Source organism: Monodelphis domestica, chromosome 5 (assembly GCF_027887165.1).
Source record: "Monodelphis domestica isolate mMonDom1 chromosome 5, mMonDom1.pri, whole genome shotgun sequence".
Lineage (NCBI taxonomy): Eukaryota > Metazoa > Chordata > Mammalia > Didelphimorphia > Didelphidae > Monodelphis > Monodelphis domestica.
This window is the reverse complement of record NC_077231.1, coordinates 98924012-98941794: the sequence shown is the minus strand read 5'-3', so window position 1 is coordinate 98941794 and position 17783 is coordinate 98924012. Positions and strand designations below refer to the sequence as shown.

General features: G+C 39.8%; 1 protein-coding gene across 1 annotated transcript; it reads left to right on the top strand.

The window, feature by feature from the left end:
- Nucleotides 1-6256: 6256 nt before the first annotated feature.
- On the top strand, nt 6257-16393 carry LOC130453526 (apolipoprotein L2-like). The gene is made up of 2 exons (XM_056798885.1): nt 6257-9374; nt 14664-16393. The coding sequence occupies exons 1-2, from the start codon at nt 9058-9060 to the stop codon at nt 15661-15663; spliced, it is 1317 nt and encodes a 438-aa protein (XP_056654863.1). The 5' UTR covers nt 6257-9057; the 3' UTR covers nt 15664-16393.
- Nucleotides 16394-17783: the final 1390 nt, after the last annotated feature.

The window sequence follows — 17783 nt, the reverse complement described above, 5'->3', positions numbered from 1 at the left end:
AGACAGGAGTTGAGAGATGAAATGATGAGTGCAAGGGACCATCTATCTAGACTTCAGCTGGGCTGGACCAGAGAATTCACAGAGAGAGCCAGTATTAGATCAACGTGGATGAAGATGGTGGAGTCCTTGAAATGGCAGCCTAAGAAGTATTTTATCTGACGAGCAGAAGGGAACTGCTGAAGACAAGGGAGTGATATGGTTAGAAGTGTGTCTTAGAGATGTTATTTTGGGAGGGAGAGGGAATAGGCAGGAGGTGATGGACTAGGCTAACAGCCATGGGAATGAAGAGAAGGGGACAAATGAAGATAATAACAAGAATAGAATTTTAAGCCATCTCATTCAATTGTCACAAATAACAAACATTCCAAGAACTCTGTGAGGTAGGTACTATTATGACCTGCCATTTTATAGGTGAGGAAATGGAGGCACAGTCACATTAAGGGTCATGCCCAGCATTACATAACTAATAAATGTGAGGTAGAATTCTAACTCAAGTTTTTCCAGTTCTAAGTCCTGAGCTCTATCTATTGTGCCATCTAGCTGCCAGAATTGAAGATTACAGAGGTTGAATCACTAGGATTTTACATCTATTTGGTTACTGAGGATGAACTAAAGAGGAAATTTTCAGGACCTGGGTGACTGTGAAGGGGGTGATGGTCTCAGTGGAAATAGGTAAATGAGCAGGAGAGCTGCATTTAAGGAAGAAGAGAATACATTTTATCTTGGATGTGTTGAATTTAAGATACCGATGAAACACCCTGGTGAAAAGTCAGTGGATGATCCATGACTAGAGCTGCTGGAGAGCTCTGAGGGCTGGATATAGATTTGGGAGTTGTCTGCTTAGAGATGATAATTGAACCCTTGGGACTAGATAGGATTAGCGATGATAAGAGAGTGTATAAAGAGAAGAGAATTTTTTTCTGGGCAGAACTGGGGGTGAAGAGTGTAGAAGCTGGATTGTGAATCTGAAAAAAAAACCAGAGGATGGTCATATGGATAGGTGGAGAACCAGCAGTCTCACTCTCTTCCTAAAAATCATGCTGCCTCTACAGAAGAGGAAAGATCATTCAGTAATGAACACGATGGAACGCTGAGCCAGGCTAGCCTCAGCTCTGGGTTTCTATGATCTGGATTCAGTCTTGGGGGTCATTTCACAAGCCATTCTTTGTCCGAGCCCTCACTTTGAGATTTTGCCTGAGATTATGGCATCTTGACCTAACCCCCTTTGAAGAGCATCAGAATGTAACTCATGTTTAGGCACCTATAGTCGTGTGTTATTGGGATTTATTATGATATTTCATGGGCCTGAGCATTGCTAGGGGTCTCAAGCCCAAGACGAGACATGAGAGTTAACAAAGAGTTAAAAAGAATAACACATCATCATCAGGCTCTCTACTAGTCCTGGTTTATTCCATCAAGCTCTCCTCTAAAAGGCTTCAGGCTTCTGCTTCTACTTCAAGTTTCTGCTTGCACTCTGAGCCAGAAGCAATCCCTATATCTCTACTTACTGGAGAAAACAACTTAGCTCATTATTAGAATCAAAGGTCAACAAAAATAATTTTGACTAGAGCCTGACATCTGGAGCCATGGAGGGAATTTCTTCCTACCCTCCATATCTCCATCAAGGTTATGTCATTCTCTTCTCTTCAACTGTGTCCTCTTTGTGAACTTACAGGATAGAGGAGGGAGATTTTGGGGAATTTAACCCCTTGTTCCTCCACATCTCCCCCTTATTTTTTTAAAGCACGAAAGCCAAAAACGGAGAGGGGGATATGTCAGGAGAATTGAACTCCTGAGTTCTCTGCTTCTTCCCATATAGATTTTGATTAGCAAATCAGAATAGGGACACAAATGTAGAGAAAGATGCTCATTACAACCAGAAGTACAAGCTTGAAAAACTCATGCATTGCTCCAAAAATCCATCTCTATGTATAGTAAAGTCAATCATGAATATTATTAGTAATGCAGGAGGGTGACAAATCCTAATGAATACTTTTACAATTAACAATGTTCTACAAATCATCCAAATTCAGTGATACATTAGCCAATCCCCTCAAATTAGCTTGAATTTTTAACAAAGATTACATCAGTAGTATTATATTGAAGTTAAGCAAAACAAGTATAACTATAATCACATTGCAGCTTCTGAGATAAGTATAAGATCTGTAAGGTGTGTATATTATGATGAGACTGAAAAAAAATTTAAATTTAAATGGTCGCCAAGGGAAATCCCAAATAATAAAGTACCCAAGTCAGCTGCCAAATTTTTATGGTGTTTTAATTACAACAGGAGGAAGAAAATATTAGAGGGAGAGAGAGAGGGAGAGAGGGAGAGAGAGAGAGGGAGAGAGAGAGAGAGAGAGAGAGAGAGAGAGAGAGAGAGAGAGAGAGAGAGAGAGAGAGAGAGAGAGAAGGAAAAAGGTAGAGAAGGAAGGAAAGAGGGAGAGAAGGAAAGGAGTTTAACTCAGAGCCACTCTGGCTCAGGCTGAGCCAAAGCAGGAGTTAAGGCCTTGGAGAGCCAAGGTAGGGAAAGGGATCAGTCGTTATCACCCTTGTGACCAATCTGAAGGAAAGCAGTCTTCAAGGCTCCTCCAACCTCAAGCTCTAGCTTCGAACTGAACTCTAGCCCTCCTCACAGGAAGTTCCGAGAACCCCAGAGGCTATTCTCTACTTCACTTCCTGCGTCTCACATGTGCCAATGGTGGCTCAAGCTTGACCTAGGACTGCTCAGAGGTCTGTCCTTTTTTTGCACATGTCTGTTGAAGGCCATATTCTCAAATAATTAAATCTTGAATTTGCTGCAGCCCTTCCTAATCTTGTTACACTGAGTAGGATGGAGAATGAAATTTCCAAGACCTGATTCTGTTATTCCAAGTATCTCTATTGTTATTGATCAGGAAATAGCTAAATCAGATCTTCTAGAGAATGGTCTGAATAGGGTGTAGTAGTTTTGAAATTCATAGATTTGCACCTCAGAAGTCAACTCTACTATATCATCTCTAAAAGCAAATATAACTGCATAAAAATCATGATTCTTTCCTGTAACTGAAAAGCCATGATTATATTATATGCTAATATTTGAAAATAAGTAGCATGATATACTTGACAATATTTCATCAGATTGATAAACGCAAAAAGTGTTACACAAATGATTATATGTCTATTCCCATAACAATAACAATTAATAATATTGATAAAGCTTCAGCTGGATATTCTTTTATCTTCATCTGTATCTCTATCTTCATGGATTCCGTGTGTCTGGACTCTCTGGTCTATGTGGTCCAGATTGCTTGCAGAAATCTCTGAATAAGTCCTCCTATTAGGAAAAAATTCTTTGCAAAACTCACATGTTGTCAAATAAATTTTTCTATATCAGGAGATAAAAATTCCTGAGGTCCCTCAAATTGTAGATTCTATTTCTTTTGTAAATATTGCTTGTCACATTTTAATTGTAAATCAATCAGAATCCCAGTGGTCTAAATCATTGCTAAACTAGTTTATGAATCTATTGCTCTTCCCCCCCCCACTTTTTTTTCTTTTTTGAATGGAGAAGAAATGCAGTGAAAAAGATCTTCCTTTTAATTATACAGGATGATTGTTCAAACACATGCACAGGCTAAGCATCAAATATCAAGAAAAGAAAAGCATATCAGGTGTGGTTCCTTTTTTTCTAAAAGGACAATAATTCTGCCCATTGTCAATGATATTCCAATTCCATTCATTGTCATAATTTGAAAACAAGATGCTTTTATGCTCACATAACCTACCTATTTCTAAAATATTTACCTCATATGAATGTAAGCTTATCATGTTAACTTTGCTGCATAGAAACTTTATTTAAATACACACCATAATGGTGGTGAAAAAACAATCCTGTCCTATCTTAAATTCGATTTGAAGTTAGTATGATTCCATTTATGATAGTGGTTTTAGTGCTCTCTGAGAATATTCAGAGGGTCATACCTTGCCCCTTTAAGGTAGCACAAGAGAGAGGGGTTGACAAGAAAGATGTATTTTTTTTGGAAATTTTTATTTAATTAGTTGATTTAGAACAATTTTCCTTGGTTACAAGAATCATGTTTTCCCTCCCCTCCCCCCCTTCCCATAACCAAGACGAAATTCCACTGGGTTTTACATGTGTCCTTGATCAAAACCTATTTCCATGTTGTTAGTTAGCACTAGGGTGATTATTTAGAGTCTACATCCCCAATCATATCCCCCTCAAACCATGTGATCAGGCAGTTGTTTTTCTACTCCCACAGTTTTTCCTCTGAATGTGGATAGTGTTCTTTCTCATAGATCCCTCTGAGTTGTTCTGGATCACTGCATTGCCACTAATAGAGAAGTCCATTATGTTCGATTGAACCACAGTGTATCAGTCTCTGTGTACAATGTTCTCCTGGTTCTGCTCCTTTCACTCTGCAGCAATTCCTGGAGGTCATTCCAGTTCCCATGAAATTCTTCAAGTTTATTATTCCTTTGAGCACAATAGTATCCCATCACCAACATATACCACAATTTGTTCAGCCATTCCCCAATTGGAGGGCATCCCTTCATTTTCCAATTTTTTTTTTCTTGCCACCACAAAGAGCGCAGCTATGAATATTCTTGTACAAGTCTTTTTCCCTATTATCTCTTTGGGGTACAAACCCAGCAGTGCTATGGCTGGATCAAAGGGCAGACAGCCGTTTATCGCCCTTTGGGCATAGTTCTGGAATGGTTGGATCAATTCACAATTCCACCAGCAATGTATTAAGAGACAAATGTATTCTTAAAAAAAAAAACTCTTTATAGGAATTCTGTTTTTAAAAATATCTGTGGATTCCCATACATAAAGGTAAATAATGGAATCCTTTTTCCAATATATGATGACTTGGAATTAAGTACTTGGAAAACATTAAAAGTACTTGGAATGGGCCTTTCCAGGCCAGCTGAGTTGCTCCTGTTCACTGGAAGTTTTTTATATAAACTGTATCTCCGGCATGTTAATCATGTAATGAAAAGTTTATAAATCTAGCTTGCATCACAGATCCTGATTCATGAAGTTCTTTCATCTTAATTTGCAGATCTCTTAGGTATGTGGCAATAGTTGTATCTCCTCCTAATAACGACTTATATACATTAAATAGTTTTGGATGACCAAACAGCATCTCAAATGGTGAGATGTGTAGATCTCCCCTTGGCCTACTTCACAGGTAGAACAATGCTAAAGGTAGAGCATCAGGCCATTTCAAATGAGTCTCAGTACATAATTTTCCAGTCATTGTGTTTAATGCCCTGTTCATTCTCTCCACTTCTCCTGAACATTGTGGGTGGTACAGTATATAAAATTTTGATGTTATATCCAAGGATCAGTATATTTGTGCTAAAATCAAATTTGTGAAATGCATTCTCCTGTCTAAATCAATTCTTGCTGGTAAAGCAAATCTAAGTATAATTTCTTTTAGTAACATTTTGGTTACAAATGATGCTGGTGCTCTTGCAGTTGGGTATGCCTCCAGCTATCTGGTTAGCTGGTCTACTATATCTAAACAAAATTTTAATGTCCCGCTTTTAGCATTGCTATGAAATCAATCTGGAGGTGTTCAAACAGTGTGTATGCTAAATTACATCCCCTAAACACTTTTTAGTAAAAGCTATGTTGGTTATAGGCTTGGCAAGTTGCACAAGCTTCACAGACTTTTGAGGAGATGTTTGTTATGCCAGGGACTATCCAAACTTTCTTTACCGAATCTACAATGCCTTGTGTTCCAAAATTACCATTTTTATGGATTGATTGGAAAATTTGTTGATAAAAAGTTCTAGGAAGTATTGGTTTTCCTTCTGATGGCACCCATACACCATTAACTTGTTTAGCCTTAAAGTTTTGTTTCCCTTTTTTAACCTCTTTTTCATTATATGCAAGGGACAAATCTACTTCAAAATTTATGATTGTTGGGGGCAGCTGGGTAGCTCAGTGGGGGAAGCTACGTAGCTCAGTGTATTGAGAGCCAGGCCTAGGTTCAAATCTGGCCTCAGACACTTCCCAGCTGTGTGACCCTGGGCAAGTCACTTGACCCCCATTGCCTAGCCCTTACCACTCTTCTGCCTTGGAGCCAATATATAGTATTGACTCCAAGACGGAAGGTAAGGGTTTTTAAAAAAAAATTATGATTGTCAAATTTAAAATCAATTCAGGGCCTTTTATAGCAGCAAGTTTTGCAGCAATATCTTCCCAGTGGTTTCCTTTTGAAACTAGGTCAGTTCCACTGGTATGTGCAGAGCAACACACTACAGCCAGTGTTTCAGGTAGTTGTAGAGCTGAAAGAACATTTATAATTTTTGCATTAGTGATCATTTTACCAGCTGATGTTAAGAAATCTCTTTGATGCCAAAGGGTACCCACAGTGTGACATACTCCAAAGGCATATTTTGAATCAGTATATATTGTTGCTTTTTTGTCACTCATGATTACCTAGACTTGTTTTAACGCTATTAATTCTGTACCTTGTACACTTATATTTGATAGAAGTGAAGCTGACCACAGAGTTGCAAATTCTATGACTACATCTGCTCCAGTATAATGTACCCCATCTCTCATAAAGGAAGAACCATCTGTAAACAAAACTAGATCTGCATTTTCTAAAGGAGTATCCAGGAGATTTTTATGAGGTTTTTCTACCATAGACACTAATGATTCACAACTATGCAATGGTTCTCCTTTGATTGGTAAATCTGGAAGAAATATAGCAGGGTTGAGTGTTGTGCAGCATTTTAAAGTGATATTTTCATTGCCTAATGAAGTTATTTCATATCTTGTAAGCCTTTGGTCTGAGAAGGGAGAAGGCCTGTGTTCTATGCCTTAGCAGTAAAGCTTCTACTTCATGAGTGCACGGTATTATTAGTGGGCATCCCAATACTAAGTCTGCAGATTTTGTTACTAGCAAAGCTGTTGCAGCTACTCCTCTGGGGTATGGTGGTGCTCCAGAAGCTATTGGATCTAATTAGGTGCTGGACAGGTCTTAACACTTGTGTTAAAATGCCTGAGGCTACCCTCTCTTCATTCATGCACATGCAGAATGAATGGTTTCTTGTAATCTGGAATGCCTAGTGCAAGGGCAGAAAAAATTGCCTGTTTTTTTTTTTTTTGGAGACACCACTGAAACTTTGATTTTGAGATTTTATGTCCTCTGTTATATAATTCCAATAGGAGATGTTTGCTATCTTCTTGGCATGCTTCTGCATTTTGTTGAGGCCAAGAGCAAATCATCCACAAAATGTATTAAATGGCTCTCCTTAAACTCTATATTTGCCAAGTCTTGTGTCAAAATTTGGGAAAATAAAGTTGGACTTTGTACATAACCCTGAGGCAGACAGCACTATGTATTTTGAGACCCTTTCCATGTGAATGCAAATATGTTTCAGGAATCTTCATGGAAGGAGATTTAAAAAAAGGCAGAACACAAATCTATTACTGTAAAATATTTAGTGGTAGTAGGACTAGAGGAAATAATAGTTGATGGACTTGAAACAACAGGATGTCTTTTGATAATGTAATTATTAATAGGCTCTTAAATCTTGAACAAATCTATATACTGATCTTCCACATTCATCTAATTTCAGGTTTTTAACAGGCAAGATAGATGTATTGTATTCTGATTTGCATGGAATTATTATTTTCTGTTTGATTAAAGAATTTGTCTCTGGGGTAATTTCCTCAATTTCTTCTTTTGATAATGGATATTGTGGAATAGACAGAGGTGGACCACCTCTCATTCTAATTTGGACCAGAATAGCTGATTTAAGCAGTTCTACATTGGTAGAAGATGTCACCCAGAGAGATTCCGGTATATCTGTTGTTTTTTTAAAAGGTTGGACTTTTATCCACCTCCTGATTATCTAAAAAGAGTACTGGGAACAAATTTAGAGATTCTTCAGGTAATTCTAATGTAATATCACCATATTGAGTACATATTATTGTGGCTCTTATTTTACACAAAAGATCTCTCCCTAGTAAATTCATTGGGGAGTTAGGCATTAGAAGGAATTAATGTTCTACAGATAAAGGTCCCACAGACACCATTCGTGGTAAAAGCTTTGGACTTCCAAAGGTTTTCTGGATACAACCATAACATAAATAGAGCCAATAGAATTACAATTAGAATCAGGTGTACTCATTAGCACAGATCTTGATGCCCCAGTATCTAGAAGACAAACATATTACATATTTCCCACTTTTGGTGTCACACGTGTTTCAGTGTTATCTGGGAGAGAATGAACTGGTATAACTGGTGTAATTATATCAGTGTCTAGAAAATCAAATGTTTTAATCTTTGATTCCTGAGTTGTTCCTCCCCTGGAAAACCTTCATAAAAGTCCATGTGCACCTCTCTGAGATTCCTTGCATTGAGGAGTATTTACATTTTGATTATTAACTGGACTTGCCCCATTATGGATATATTGTAACAAGTCATTTGCCTCATTTTGGTTAAAAGGAATGACACTTGTCACCAGCAGGCTTTTTAATAGTCTTGGTTTATTCCATCAAGCTCTCCTCTAAAAGACTTCAGGCTTCTGTTTTTACTTCAAGTTTCTGCTTGCTTTCTGAGCCAGAAGCAGTCTCTATATCCCTTCAAACAGGGGAAACAACTTAGCTCATTATTGGAATTAAACAGTCAACAAAAATAATTTTGACTAGAGCCTGGCATCTGGAGCCAGGGAGGGAATTTCTTCCTACCCTCCATATCTCCATCAAGGTTATGTCATTGTCTTCTCTTCAACTGTGTCTTCTTTGTGAACTTACATGATAGAGGAGGGAGAGTTTGGGGGGATTTAACCCCTTGATCCCCCACAGTGAGTAAAAAGGGATTTCAGCTCCAAAGGTGGCACTCAGGCTAACGATGACTCAAGCAAGGACCTAAACAGTCAGAACAATTTGCCTTCTTTCTCCATTCATTCCTAGTCTCCTTCCAAGGACCTCTTAGTCCCACGGACTCCAAGCACTACATAACTGAGACTATCTGGGAAAGAGAATAACTGAGGCTGAGAGAGGAAACCTCTGGTTCTGCAGAGCTGCTTATGTCCTTCCCCCTCTGGGACCTATACACCTCTAGACTGCTAGTGCTCCCCTCAAGTCTGGGGCTTCCTGAAAGAGAATGGTACCCTTGGGCTCACTGGCATCAACCACCAGCAGTGCCTTGCCATGGAACTGTTTCAATATATTTGGATAAAATGCACTTACACAATGTTTTTCTTACATTTTATGTTCCTTCTTCCTGGCCAGAAATGGATGACTTTGAGGAGTTTTGGGTCTCAAAGAGCAGAGAAGATTTGAATCAATTGCTGTCTGATGACCAGGCTTGGGAGAAATTTGTGGCTGAGTGGGCTCTCATGAGGTAAGTAAGCCCAGAGCTCATGGCTTAGGCCCACATTAAAAAGAGGACTGACCTCTTTTTTAGGTAAGGCAAGAACCTTTGAGATCATCTTGTCCAACCTCTTTGCTTTACAGATGAGGCATCCTCTTTTTATCCTCAGCACCATTCACTGTGCCATTCATATAGTAGGCCCTTTCCAAGCATGTGTGCGTGTGTGTGTGTTTATTCTTTGGATTTGGCTTGAAAACATTTAAATTCCTTTATTTTTTATCAAATTCCAGCTACTTAGAGAACTTTACTGAAGTTACGAGAACAATAACAAGTTGAAAAATACATAGTAAATCTCATTCCTTTTCTTCTTTCTAAAAACGTGGTATCAACTTTCCCTCCTCAGATTGAGATAGATTAATGAGTACATAGATAGCTGAAGGCTAAGTAGAGAAATAAGTAGGGCTGCTAGGTGGTCTTTGAATCAAGAAGTCTCATCCTCCTGAGTTCAAATCTGGCCTCAGACACTAGCTGTGTGACCCTGGACAAGTCACTTCACCTGTTTGCCTCAGTCTCCTCCTAAAATGAGCTGGAGAAGGAAATGGCAAACCACTCCAGCATCTTTGCCAAGAAAACTCCAAATAGGGTCATCAGAGAGTCTAGAATGACTGCAAGGATTGAACAACAACAAAGACTCAAGTAGCTTCCACTCTAATGGAGGAAAACAACAACAAAGAAAGAATAAAAGCAGGCAAGTGAGAGCAGGAGCAAGGCTAACTTTGGAGGAGGAGAAGTCCAGAAAGTAAGGAATAAGGGCAATTAGGTCACAAAGTTTTAATCCAGGACAGGAATCAGAGTCATTCCCCAATATCTTTCCCTACCTCAAAAAAAAAAAAAAGCTTTATGTATCTCTTTATTTATTTGTAAAATCTTTTCCTTCTGTCTTAGTAACAACCCTAAGACAAGAGAGCAAAAGCACCAGGCATGGTGCTCTTATCCAATGTGCCACCTAGCTGTGCCCCCATTCCCCTTTTAAAATTTACCTTTAGTTAACAAAAATCTATATTCTCTCCCTCTCACATTGACCTCCTTACTAAAAAGAAGGAAAAAAGAAAAATCAAACCTTGCAACAAATATGGAAATAGATACACTGGCCAGGTCTTTCAGTTCCTTGAATGATGGGTAGACTTGGGGAAGAAATGCCATTTAGGACAATGGAAGCATCCTGGCTGGAGAGCCAGAGCTCTGGATTCTGTAGCATCCCTGGGATGAGAGGACAGCTCCTCCATTTTCTTCTCCATGTGGGAACATGTGGTGGCCAAGCTCAGACCCTCACCCCAGCAGGCAAATTCAGACCCTATCCAGGAAGAACTTTCAGAATCTCCTCCTTGGAAAAAAAAAGGAAAGCACCAGAAATATGGATTACTGAGACAGCTAGATAGCACAGTGGTTAGAAATTCAGGCCTGGAGATAGGAGATCCTAGGTTGAAATATGACTTCAGACACTTTCTAGATCTGTGTCCCTGGGCAAGACATTTAACTCCAATTGCCTAATCTTTACTGCTCTTCTACTTTGGAACCAGTCAATATTCAATATTGATTGTAAGACAGAAAGTAAGGGAGGGTAAGAAAGAAAGAGAAAGAAAGAAAAAAGAAAGAAAGAAAGACAGAGAGAAAGAAAGAAAGAAAGAAAGAAAGAAAGAAAGAAAGAAAGAAAGAAAGAAAGAGAGAAAGAAAGAAAGAAAGAAGAGAGAGAAAGAAAGAAAGAAAGAAAGAGAGAGAGAAAGAAAGAGAGAGAGAGAGAAAGAAAGAAAGAAAGAAAGAAAGAAAGAAAGAGAGAAAGAAAGAAGGAAAGAAAGAAAGAAAGAGAGAAAGAGAGAAAGAGAGAAAGAAAGAGAAAGAAAGAAAGAAAGAAAGAGAGAGAGAAAGAAAGAAAGAGAGAAAGAGAGAGAGAAAAAGAAAGAAAGAAAGAAAGAAAGAAAGAGAAAAAGGAAGGAAGGAAGGAAGGAAGGAAGGAAGGAAGGAAGAAGGGAGGAAGGAAGGAAGGGAGGAAGGGAGGAAGAAAGGAAGGAAGAAAGGAAGGAAGGAATGAAGGAAGGAAGGAAGAAAGAAAGAAATGGATAGATGTATGGAAAGACAGAAGGCTAGAGGGAGAGAGAGAGAGAGAGAGAGAGAGAGAGAGAGAGAGAGAGAGAGAGAGAGAGAGAGAGAGAGAGAGAGAGAGAGAGAGAGAGAGGGATTACCCAGAGCTCCTGAAGAAACTCTGGGTTCCACCTGGTGGTGGAGGAGAAAGCAGAAAATGGTGAAGGAAGAGGCTCCAACAACACCTATTCATTTGTAGTTGTCAGTTAATCAATTACGATCATCTGTTAAGCACCTCATCATACCCCAGTGCTATAAGTGATTTCCCCACAGTCCTTGGCCATGTAACAATACTATTCAACTGGGTTCTATTCTGTTCTCCATTTTACACATGAGGAAACTGAGGCTTAGACATTCAGGGGACTTGCCCAGGGTCACACAGGATCTGAGCCTAACTATCCTGATTCCAGGGTTGATGCTCTCTCTCCTGCCCTGAAGCATTTGGTCTTCATGGCTTATTGTTCAGCCACCTTCCATCTCTGCTCAGCCCCAAGTTGGTTGCTGCTAGGAAATGAAATGAATGAAGGGGAAAGACCCAACCAGAGCAAACTAGCTGGAAGAGGGGGCAGGCAATGTGAGGATGCTTCCCTGAGGGTGGGAGGAAGCACAGGGGGGAGTCATCAATGTCCAGCAGAATCAGTTCAACTGGTAGAGTCAAAGATACCAACCCAGCATGTAGTAAAGAAAACTTTGTCTCTGGAGTCAACTCCCTGTGTGAGCCTGGGAAAGGGGACCTTTCTGAGTCTATTCCCTTATGTGGAAAACAGAACTAATGAGCCTCATGCCAAGTATATCACAAGGCTGTTATAGCCCCCGAAGGAATCCAGAGAGATGAGTTAAGCCTTAAAAAATTATTAGAACAAATATGAGGACTTGAGAGACTGTTGGGAAGACTTGCCTGAATTGACATAGACTGAAGGAAGTAAAACCAGGAAAACAACACCCCAAATGATCACAATGGTGGAAAGGAAAAAAGCATGGAAAGATTTTAGGAGCAAAAACGTATCAGGAATTAAGACAATTATCTAAGACCCAGAGTCTTTGTTCAAGAAAACCAAGGATATGAATAATTGATTTTCAAGGGGGAAATGACAAATTACTGACAGCTAGGGGCAACTAGGTGGCTCGATAGTAGAGAGCCAAGGCTGGAGTCCGGAAGACTTGAGTTCAAATTAGGCCTCAGACACTTCCTAGCAGTGTCATCCTGGGCAAACCACCCACATTGCCTACCCCTTACAACAATTCTGCCTTGGAGCTAGTACATATTATCAGTTATAAGATGGGCGGTAGGGTTTAAAAAACATAAAAAAATTATTCCAAATCAACAATGAAAAATGCAAATAATTCTGGATGTTTGTTGGGAAGGGAGTCAAGACATCGGGTGCTCCTTCCTCATTAACAAGGTGTCCCAATGCACAACACAACATTCCTTCCTTATTGAGGGGTAGCAACCAGGAAAGTGACGTCAACCCCAAAATTGTTCCCCCCTAGATTAGCAATATTGGGGTTGGGGGATGCACAGAGATAGAATTCTAGGCTAGTATCTTGCCTCTGAGGAGAACAGAGCTGAACCACCAATCTCCTGCTCTCTCCAGACAGGAATCAAGACTCCCTTGGAGAGGGGTGAGATTCCACACATATCTTCATGCCTTCCTGGGAACCACACTTGGGCAAATCCCATCCCCTACAATGAGCAACACACAGCTAACATACCCATTATTGTTTGGTCTTTTTCTAATCCAATCATAACTTTCCTTTCTAGAAAAAGCAGAAGCAAAATGGTTTGAGCAGCTCTGACTTCTCCCTGATGACTATTATCATCACCACCCCATGCCATCGATTTAGGGACCTTTTTCTTTCCATTTCTGGAGCTTAAAAAATCCCCCCAAACACCTCAAACCTTGCTACCAACCGATGGATTTTTTTACTAGCCTCACCTCATTCTGGAGTCTAGTGCTTCTAATGCTATTCTTTTTTTTTTTTAACCCTTACTTTCTGCCTTAGGATCAATTGGTTCCAAGTCAGAAGAGTGATAAGGGCTAGGCAATGGGGGTCAAGTGACTTGCCCAGGGTCACACAGCTAGGGAGTGTCTAGGGCCAGATTTGAACCTAGGACCTCCCATCTCTAGGCCTGGCTCTCCATCCACTTAGCCACCCAGCTGCCTCTAATGTTCTTATAGGACTCAGACATTCTGCTTGTTTCATCTTCCATTAACTGCCCTTCCATCATCGGTACTTAATTTTTTTTAATTAACTTTTTTCAGTCACTGACAATCTGACTTCTCTCCCTTCTACTTGCCCATCCCTCAACCAAGAAAGAAAAGGGGTGGGGGAACCCTGTTACAGACATGTTTAGTTAAGCAAAACCTATGGTCTCTTTGACCATGTCCAAAAAGAATGTACATGTCTTTTCAATATCTACATTTCCTGGTCAAGTGCCAGTGAATGAATGGATGAAAAGGCCTCTGATTACCATGTTTTATGTATCAACCACCATGCTAAAGCCTGGGATTAATAACATACCAATTAGTTTGCTCTGGATCTTCTGACCATATTTTGTTCATTTCATTGATGGGGGGAAGTTTCCATATTATTTGAATTTGTTTTTTTTTTTTGCTACTTGTTGTTTGGAATCCTTTCTCAGATGGTTCTTGATCATTTACTTATTGTTCTAATTTAAAATTTTTATTAACAAAATAATTACCTTGAACATTTCTTCTTTTGCCAACTGCTTATTCCTATCTTTTGAGGAATGGATCTTAGACTTATGTTGCTTGCATGCTAGTTCCCTGATGCCAAGAGAGAATCATGGACATGTAGCCAAGGCAAGAAAAGGTATTAGACAAGATGGGGATGGGGTGGGCCTAGGATCAAATGCTACAGAAAGAATAAGGAGGAGAAGCATACATTAAAAAGGTACTTAGCCATGAGAGGGTCATCAGCGACCTCAGGGAGTTGTTTCAGTAAAATCCTAGGTTTGGGAACCATTTGCCAAAGGGTGGAAAATGGAATGGTTGGTGAGGAAGTGGAGAGAGGGAATTGAAAGTAGTATTTTTAGGCATTTGACAGGGAAGGCTGAGAAAAGAACTTGGTCAATGTTAGAGTGCTATAGGAAGAATGAATCCTTATTTTCCCATCCCCAAAGCAACCACATCATTTTTTGACTTCTGTTCTTCACAGAAATAATGCTGATTACCTGGGGTATCCTGTCACAGTGATAAAAGCTGATGCTCTGAAAATGGAGAGCCTAGAGGATTCTGATAAAATCACAGATGATCCTGATAAAGTCACAGATGATCCTGATAAAATCACAGATGATCCTGATGAAAACATGGATAATTTTGATGAAAATATGGCATTCGAAAAAATGGAGCATGAACTGGACATGTTTTTGTGTAAATATCCCAGGTTAAAATTGGAACTAGAGAAGTATATCCAAAACCTTTATAGCACGGCAGACAACATTGATGAGATCCACAAGGACTGTACGATTACCAATGTAGTGGCGGGTTCCACTGGGGTGGTCTCTGGAATCTTGACTATAATGGGGATTGCACTTGCACCTGTAACTGCAGGAGGGAGCTTGGCCCTCTCTATAACTGGGATAGGGTTGGGAGCAGCAGCCACTGTCACTGGTGTCTCTGCAGGCATTATTGATCATGTGAATGACTTAAAAGGGAGGAAACTTTTAAGTGAAGTTGAGGGAAATACAAATGCTAATGTTGCTGAGAAAGTTCTGTTTAAGGAGGCATCTAAACTCTTTTCTACATTGAATAAACATAGTCAAATCTTCAAAGACTTTGATAATCACTGGAAAGCGTTCCAGGTAACCAAAACCAATCCACACTTGATGGAAGCTTCCCATAGGCTTATGACAGGTGCACAAATCTCCAGCAAAAACAGGAGGCAAATTAATAAGGCTTTTCGGGGCACAACATTGGCCCTGACCAAACAAGAGAGGATACAGAGTGCAACATTGGCAGGAGCTTCTATTCTGGTAGATGTAATCAACATTGTGAAAGATTCAATGCATTTGTCAAATGGGGCAAAGACTACAACAGCAATGAAACTGAGGGAGTATGCTCAGGCTCTGGAAAAGAAACTCGAGGAACTCTCCAACCACTTTGAGAAACTGCAGAAAATGAAGATTCAATATAATCTATTGAGTAGATGGCCCTAAGTAATGGGCCAGGGTAGGCAATGGTCAATGGATGGGGGTGAGTCAGAAAGAGAATAAAGGGGACTCCACTCTAGGTTCAAGTGTTGGGGAGTCAGGTCATTGATAAAAAGAAAATCCAATATACACAGACTATTTAGAATAACCCTTTTTCTAGTAGCCAAGAATTGGAAACAGAAAATATGCCAATCTATGGGAGAATGGTCAAATGAATTGGGGCATATGAACATAATGAAATATTTTTGTGTGCTTAGTATAGTGCCCAGAAAATGATTGGGGCTTATGAAATTTTTGTTAACTATAAAAGATGACTAATATCATGAATATAGAGAAACATGGAAAGACTTACATGAACTGATACAGAATGAAAAAAAAGTAGAACCAACAAAGTAGCATACAAAATGGTTATAACAATGTAAATGGAAAATAAGAGCCACAAAAGAATTAAAAGTGAATGTTGCAAAATTACAAAGAACAAACATGACTCTCCAAAGAAGAGATGGGAAAGGATACCTAGCCCAACTACTTGGCAGAGGTGGGAAGTCTATAGGCAGGGAACGTGGCAGATTTTTTTCAATAGATTGATCTGTTTTGCTGATTTTATCTCCTTTCTTCTTTCTCTTTTTCTTTAAAATATGTTTCAGTTGTAATAATACATGTATATCCCAGTGGAATGACTTGTCAACTCCAGTAGTGGGGAGGGGAAAAGGTGGAGACAACATGAATCATGTAACCATGGAAAAATTTTTTAAAAATAAAAAATAAATTAAAAGAAAAAAATAAAATACTTCTCAGTTATATGAGATGGATCTTGGGAGGGAGGAGGTTAGAGTTATAGGTGGAAATTTAGGCAATGTAATAAAAAAACAGCAATATGGATGAGAGAGGTACATACAGTCTGCACTGCAAGGTCTTGATTTACAAGGAAACCTCATGCAGGAAGGAAATGGAACTTTGGCTGGCAACGAAGCAGATGGACAGTTGGAACAGAGTTCTTATCCCTTCTGAACTGAAAGGGGAAAGATCATCTCACTGAGCTTATCCTGCTATAATCCCTCATTGATCTGAAGAAATTAGATTAGCCATCTTTCCTCAAAAGTGGTGGATAGAGACTTTTTCTCGTTGGGGAAGACAAGAGACTATCCAGCCAGATTTTCCAGTGATACTTTCAAAGCTGTATCTCTCTATATTAGAAAATTACATCAGTCTGACTCCACAACGTCCTCAGGGACTGAGGCCTCAACCCCTGAAGGGAATTTAGGTTGAAAATAGAAATAGGGATTTCCTATTTTCCCTCTTCCCTAAATCTACCAATCCTGAATCTCTAAACCAGGGGTCCCCAAATGTTTTACACAGGGGGCCAGTTCACTGTCCCTCTGACTGTTGGAGGGCTGGACTATAAAAAAAAAAAAAACTATGAACAAATCTGTATACGGCTGTCTGGGATAGCAGAGGCTGCAGTGCTGGCTGGGATGGGCCTGTCACACCTTGCACAGGCCCATCACTGCCACCACTATACTGGGCAGCAGTATACACAGTGCGGAATCCCCTCCCCCAGATCACCACTCACCATGCTGATGTCTTCCATTGTGCAGCCACGTAATCCTTTGCATGGTGTCTCATTCTTGTTCAATTACTCTCAGAGTAAGGCACCAAGCAAAGGATTATGTCACTGGAACTTCCTTCCTTCCTTCCTTCCTTCCTTCCTTCCTTCCTTCCTTCCTTCCTTCCTTCCTTCCTTCCTTCCTTCCTTCCTAACTTACTTACTTATAGACTTACTATATGTGAGCGATGCCACACTTTGTGGTGCCACCACATACAGTGCTCTTTTCATTGACCATTAATGAAAGAGGGGCCCCTTCTAGAAGTACGGTGGGAGCCAGATAAATGGCCTCAGGGGGCCACATGTGACCCATGGTCCATAGTTTGGGGACTCCTGCTCTAAACAATAAATAGATCTTATAAATTACAGAACTAAACATCTCATTCTTCAAATATATTGAGGGGATCAAGATAATATCCATCCAGAGAAGAAAACAGAAACCAGAGATTGAAGGGAATTTCCTCTTTACCTTTCAGCTCTGGACATTGATCCAACTTCATCTTCTCTGGGGCATCTCTGC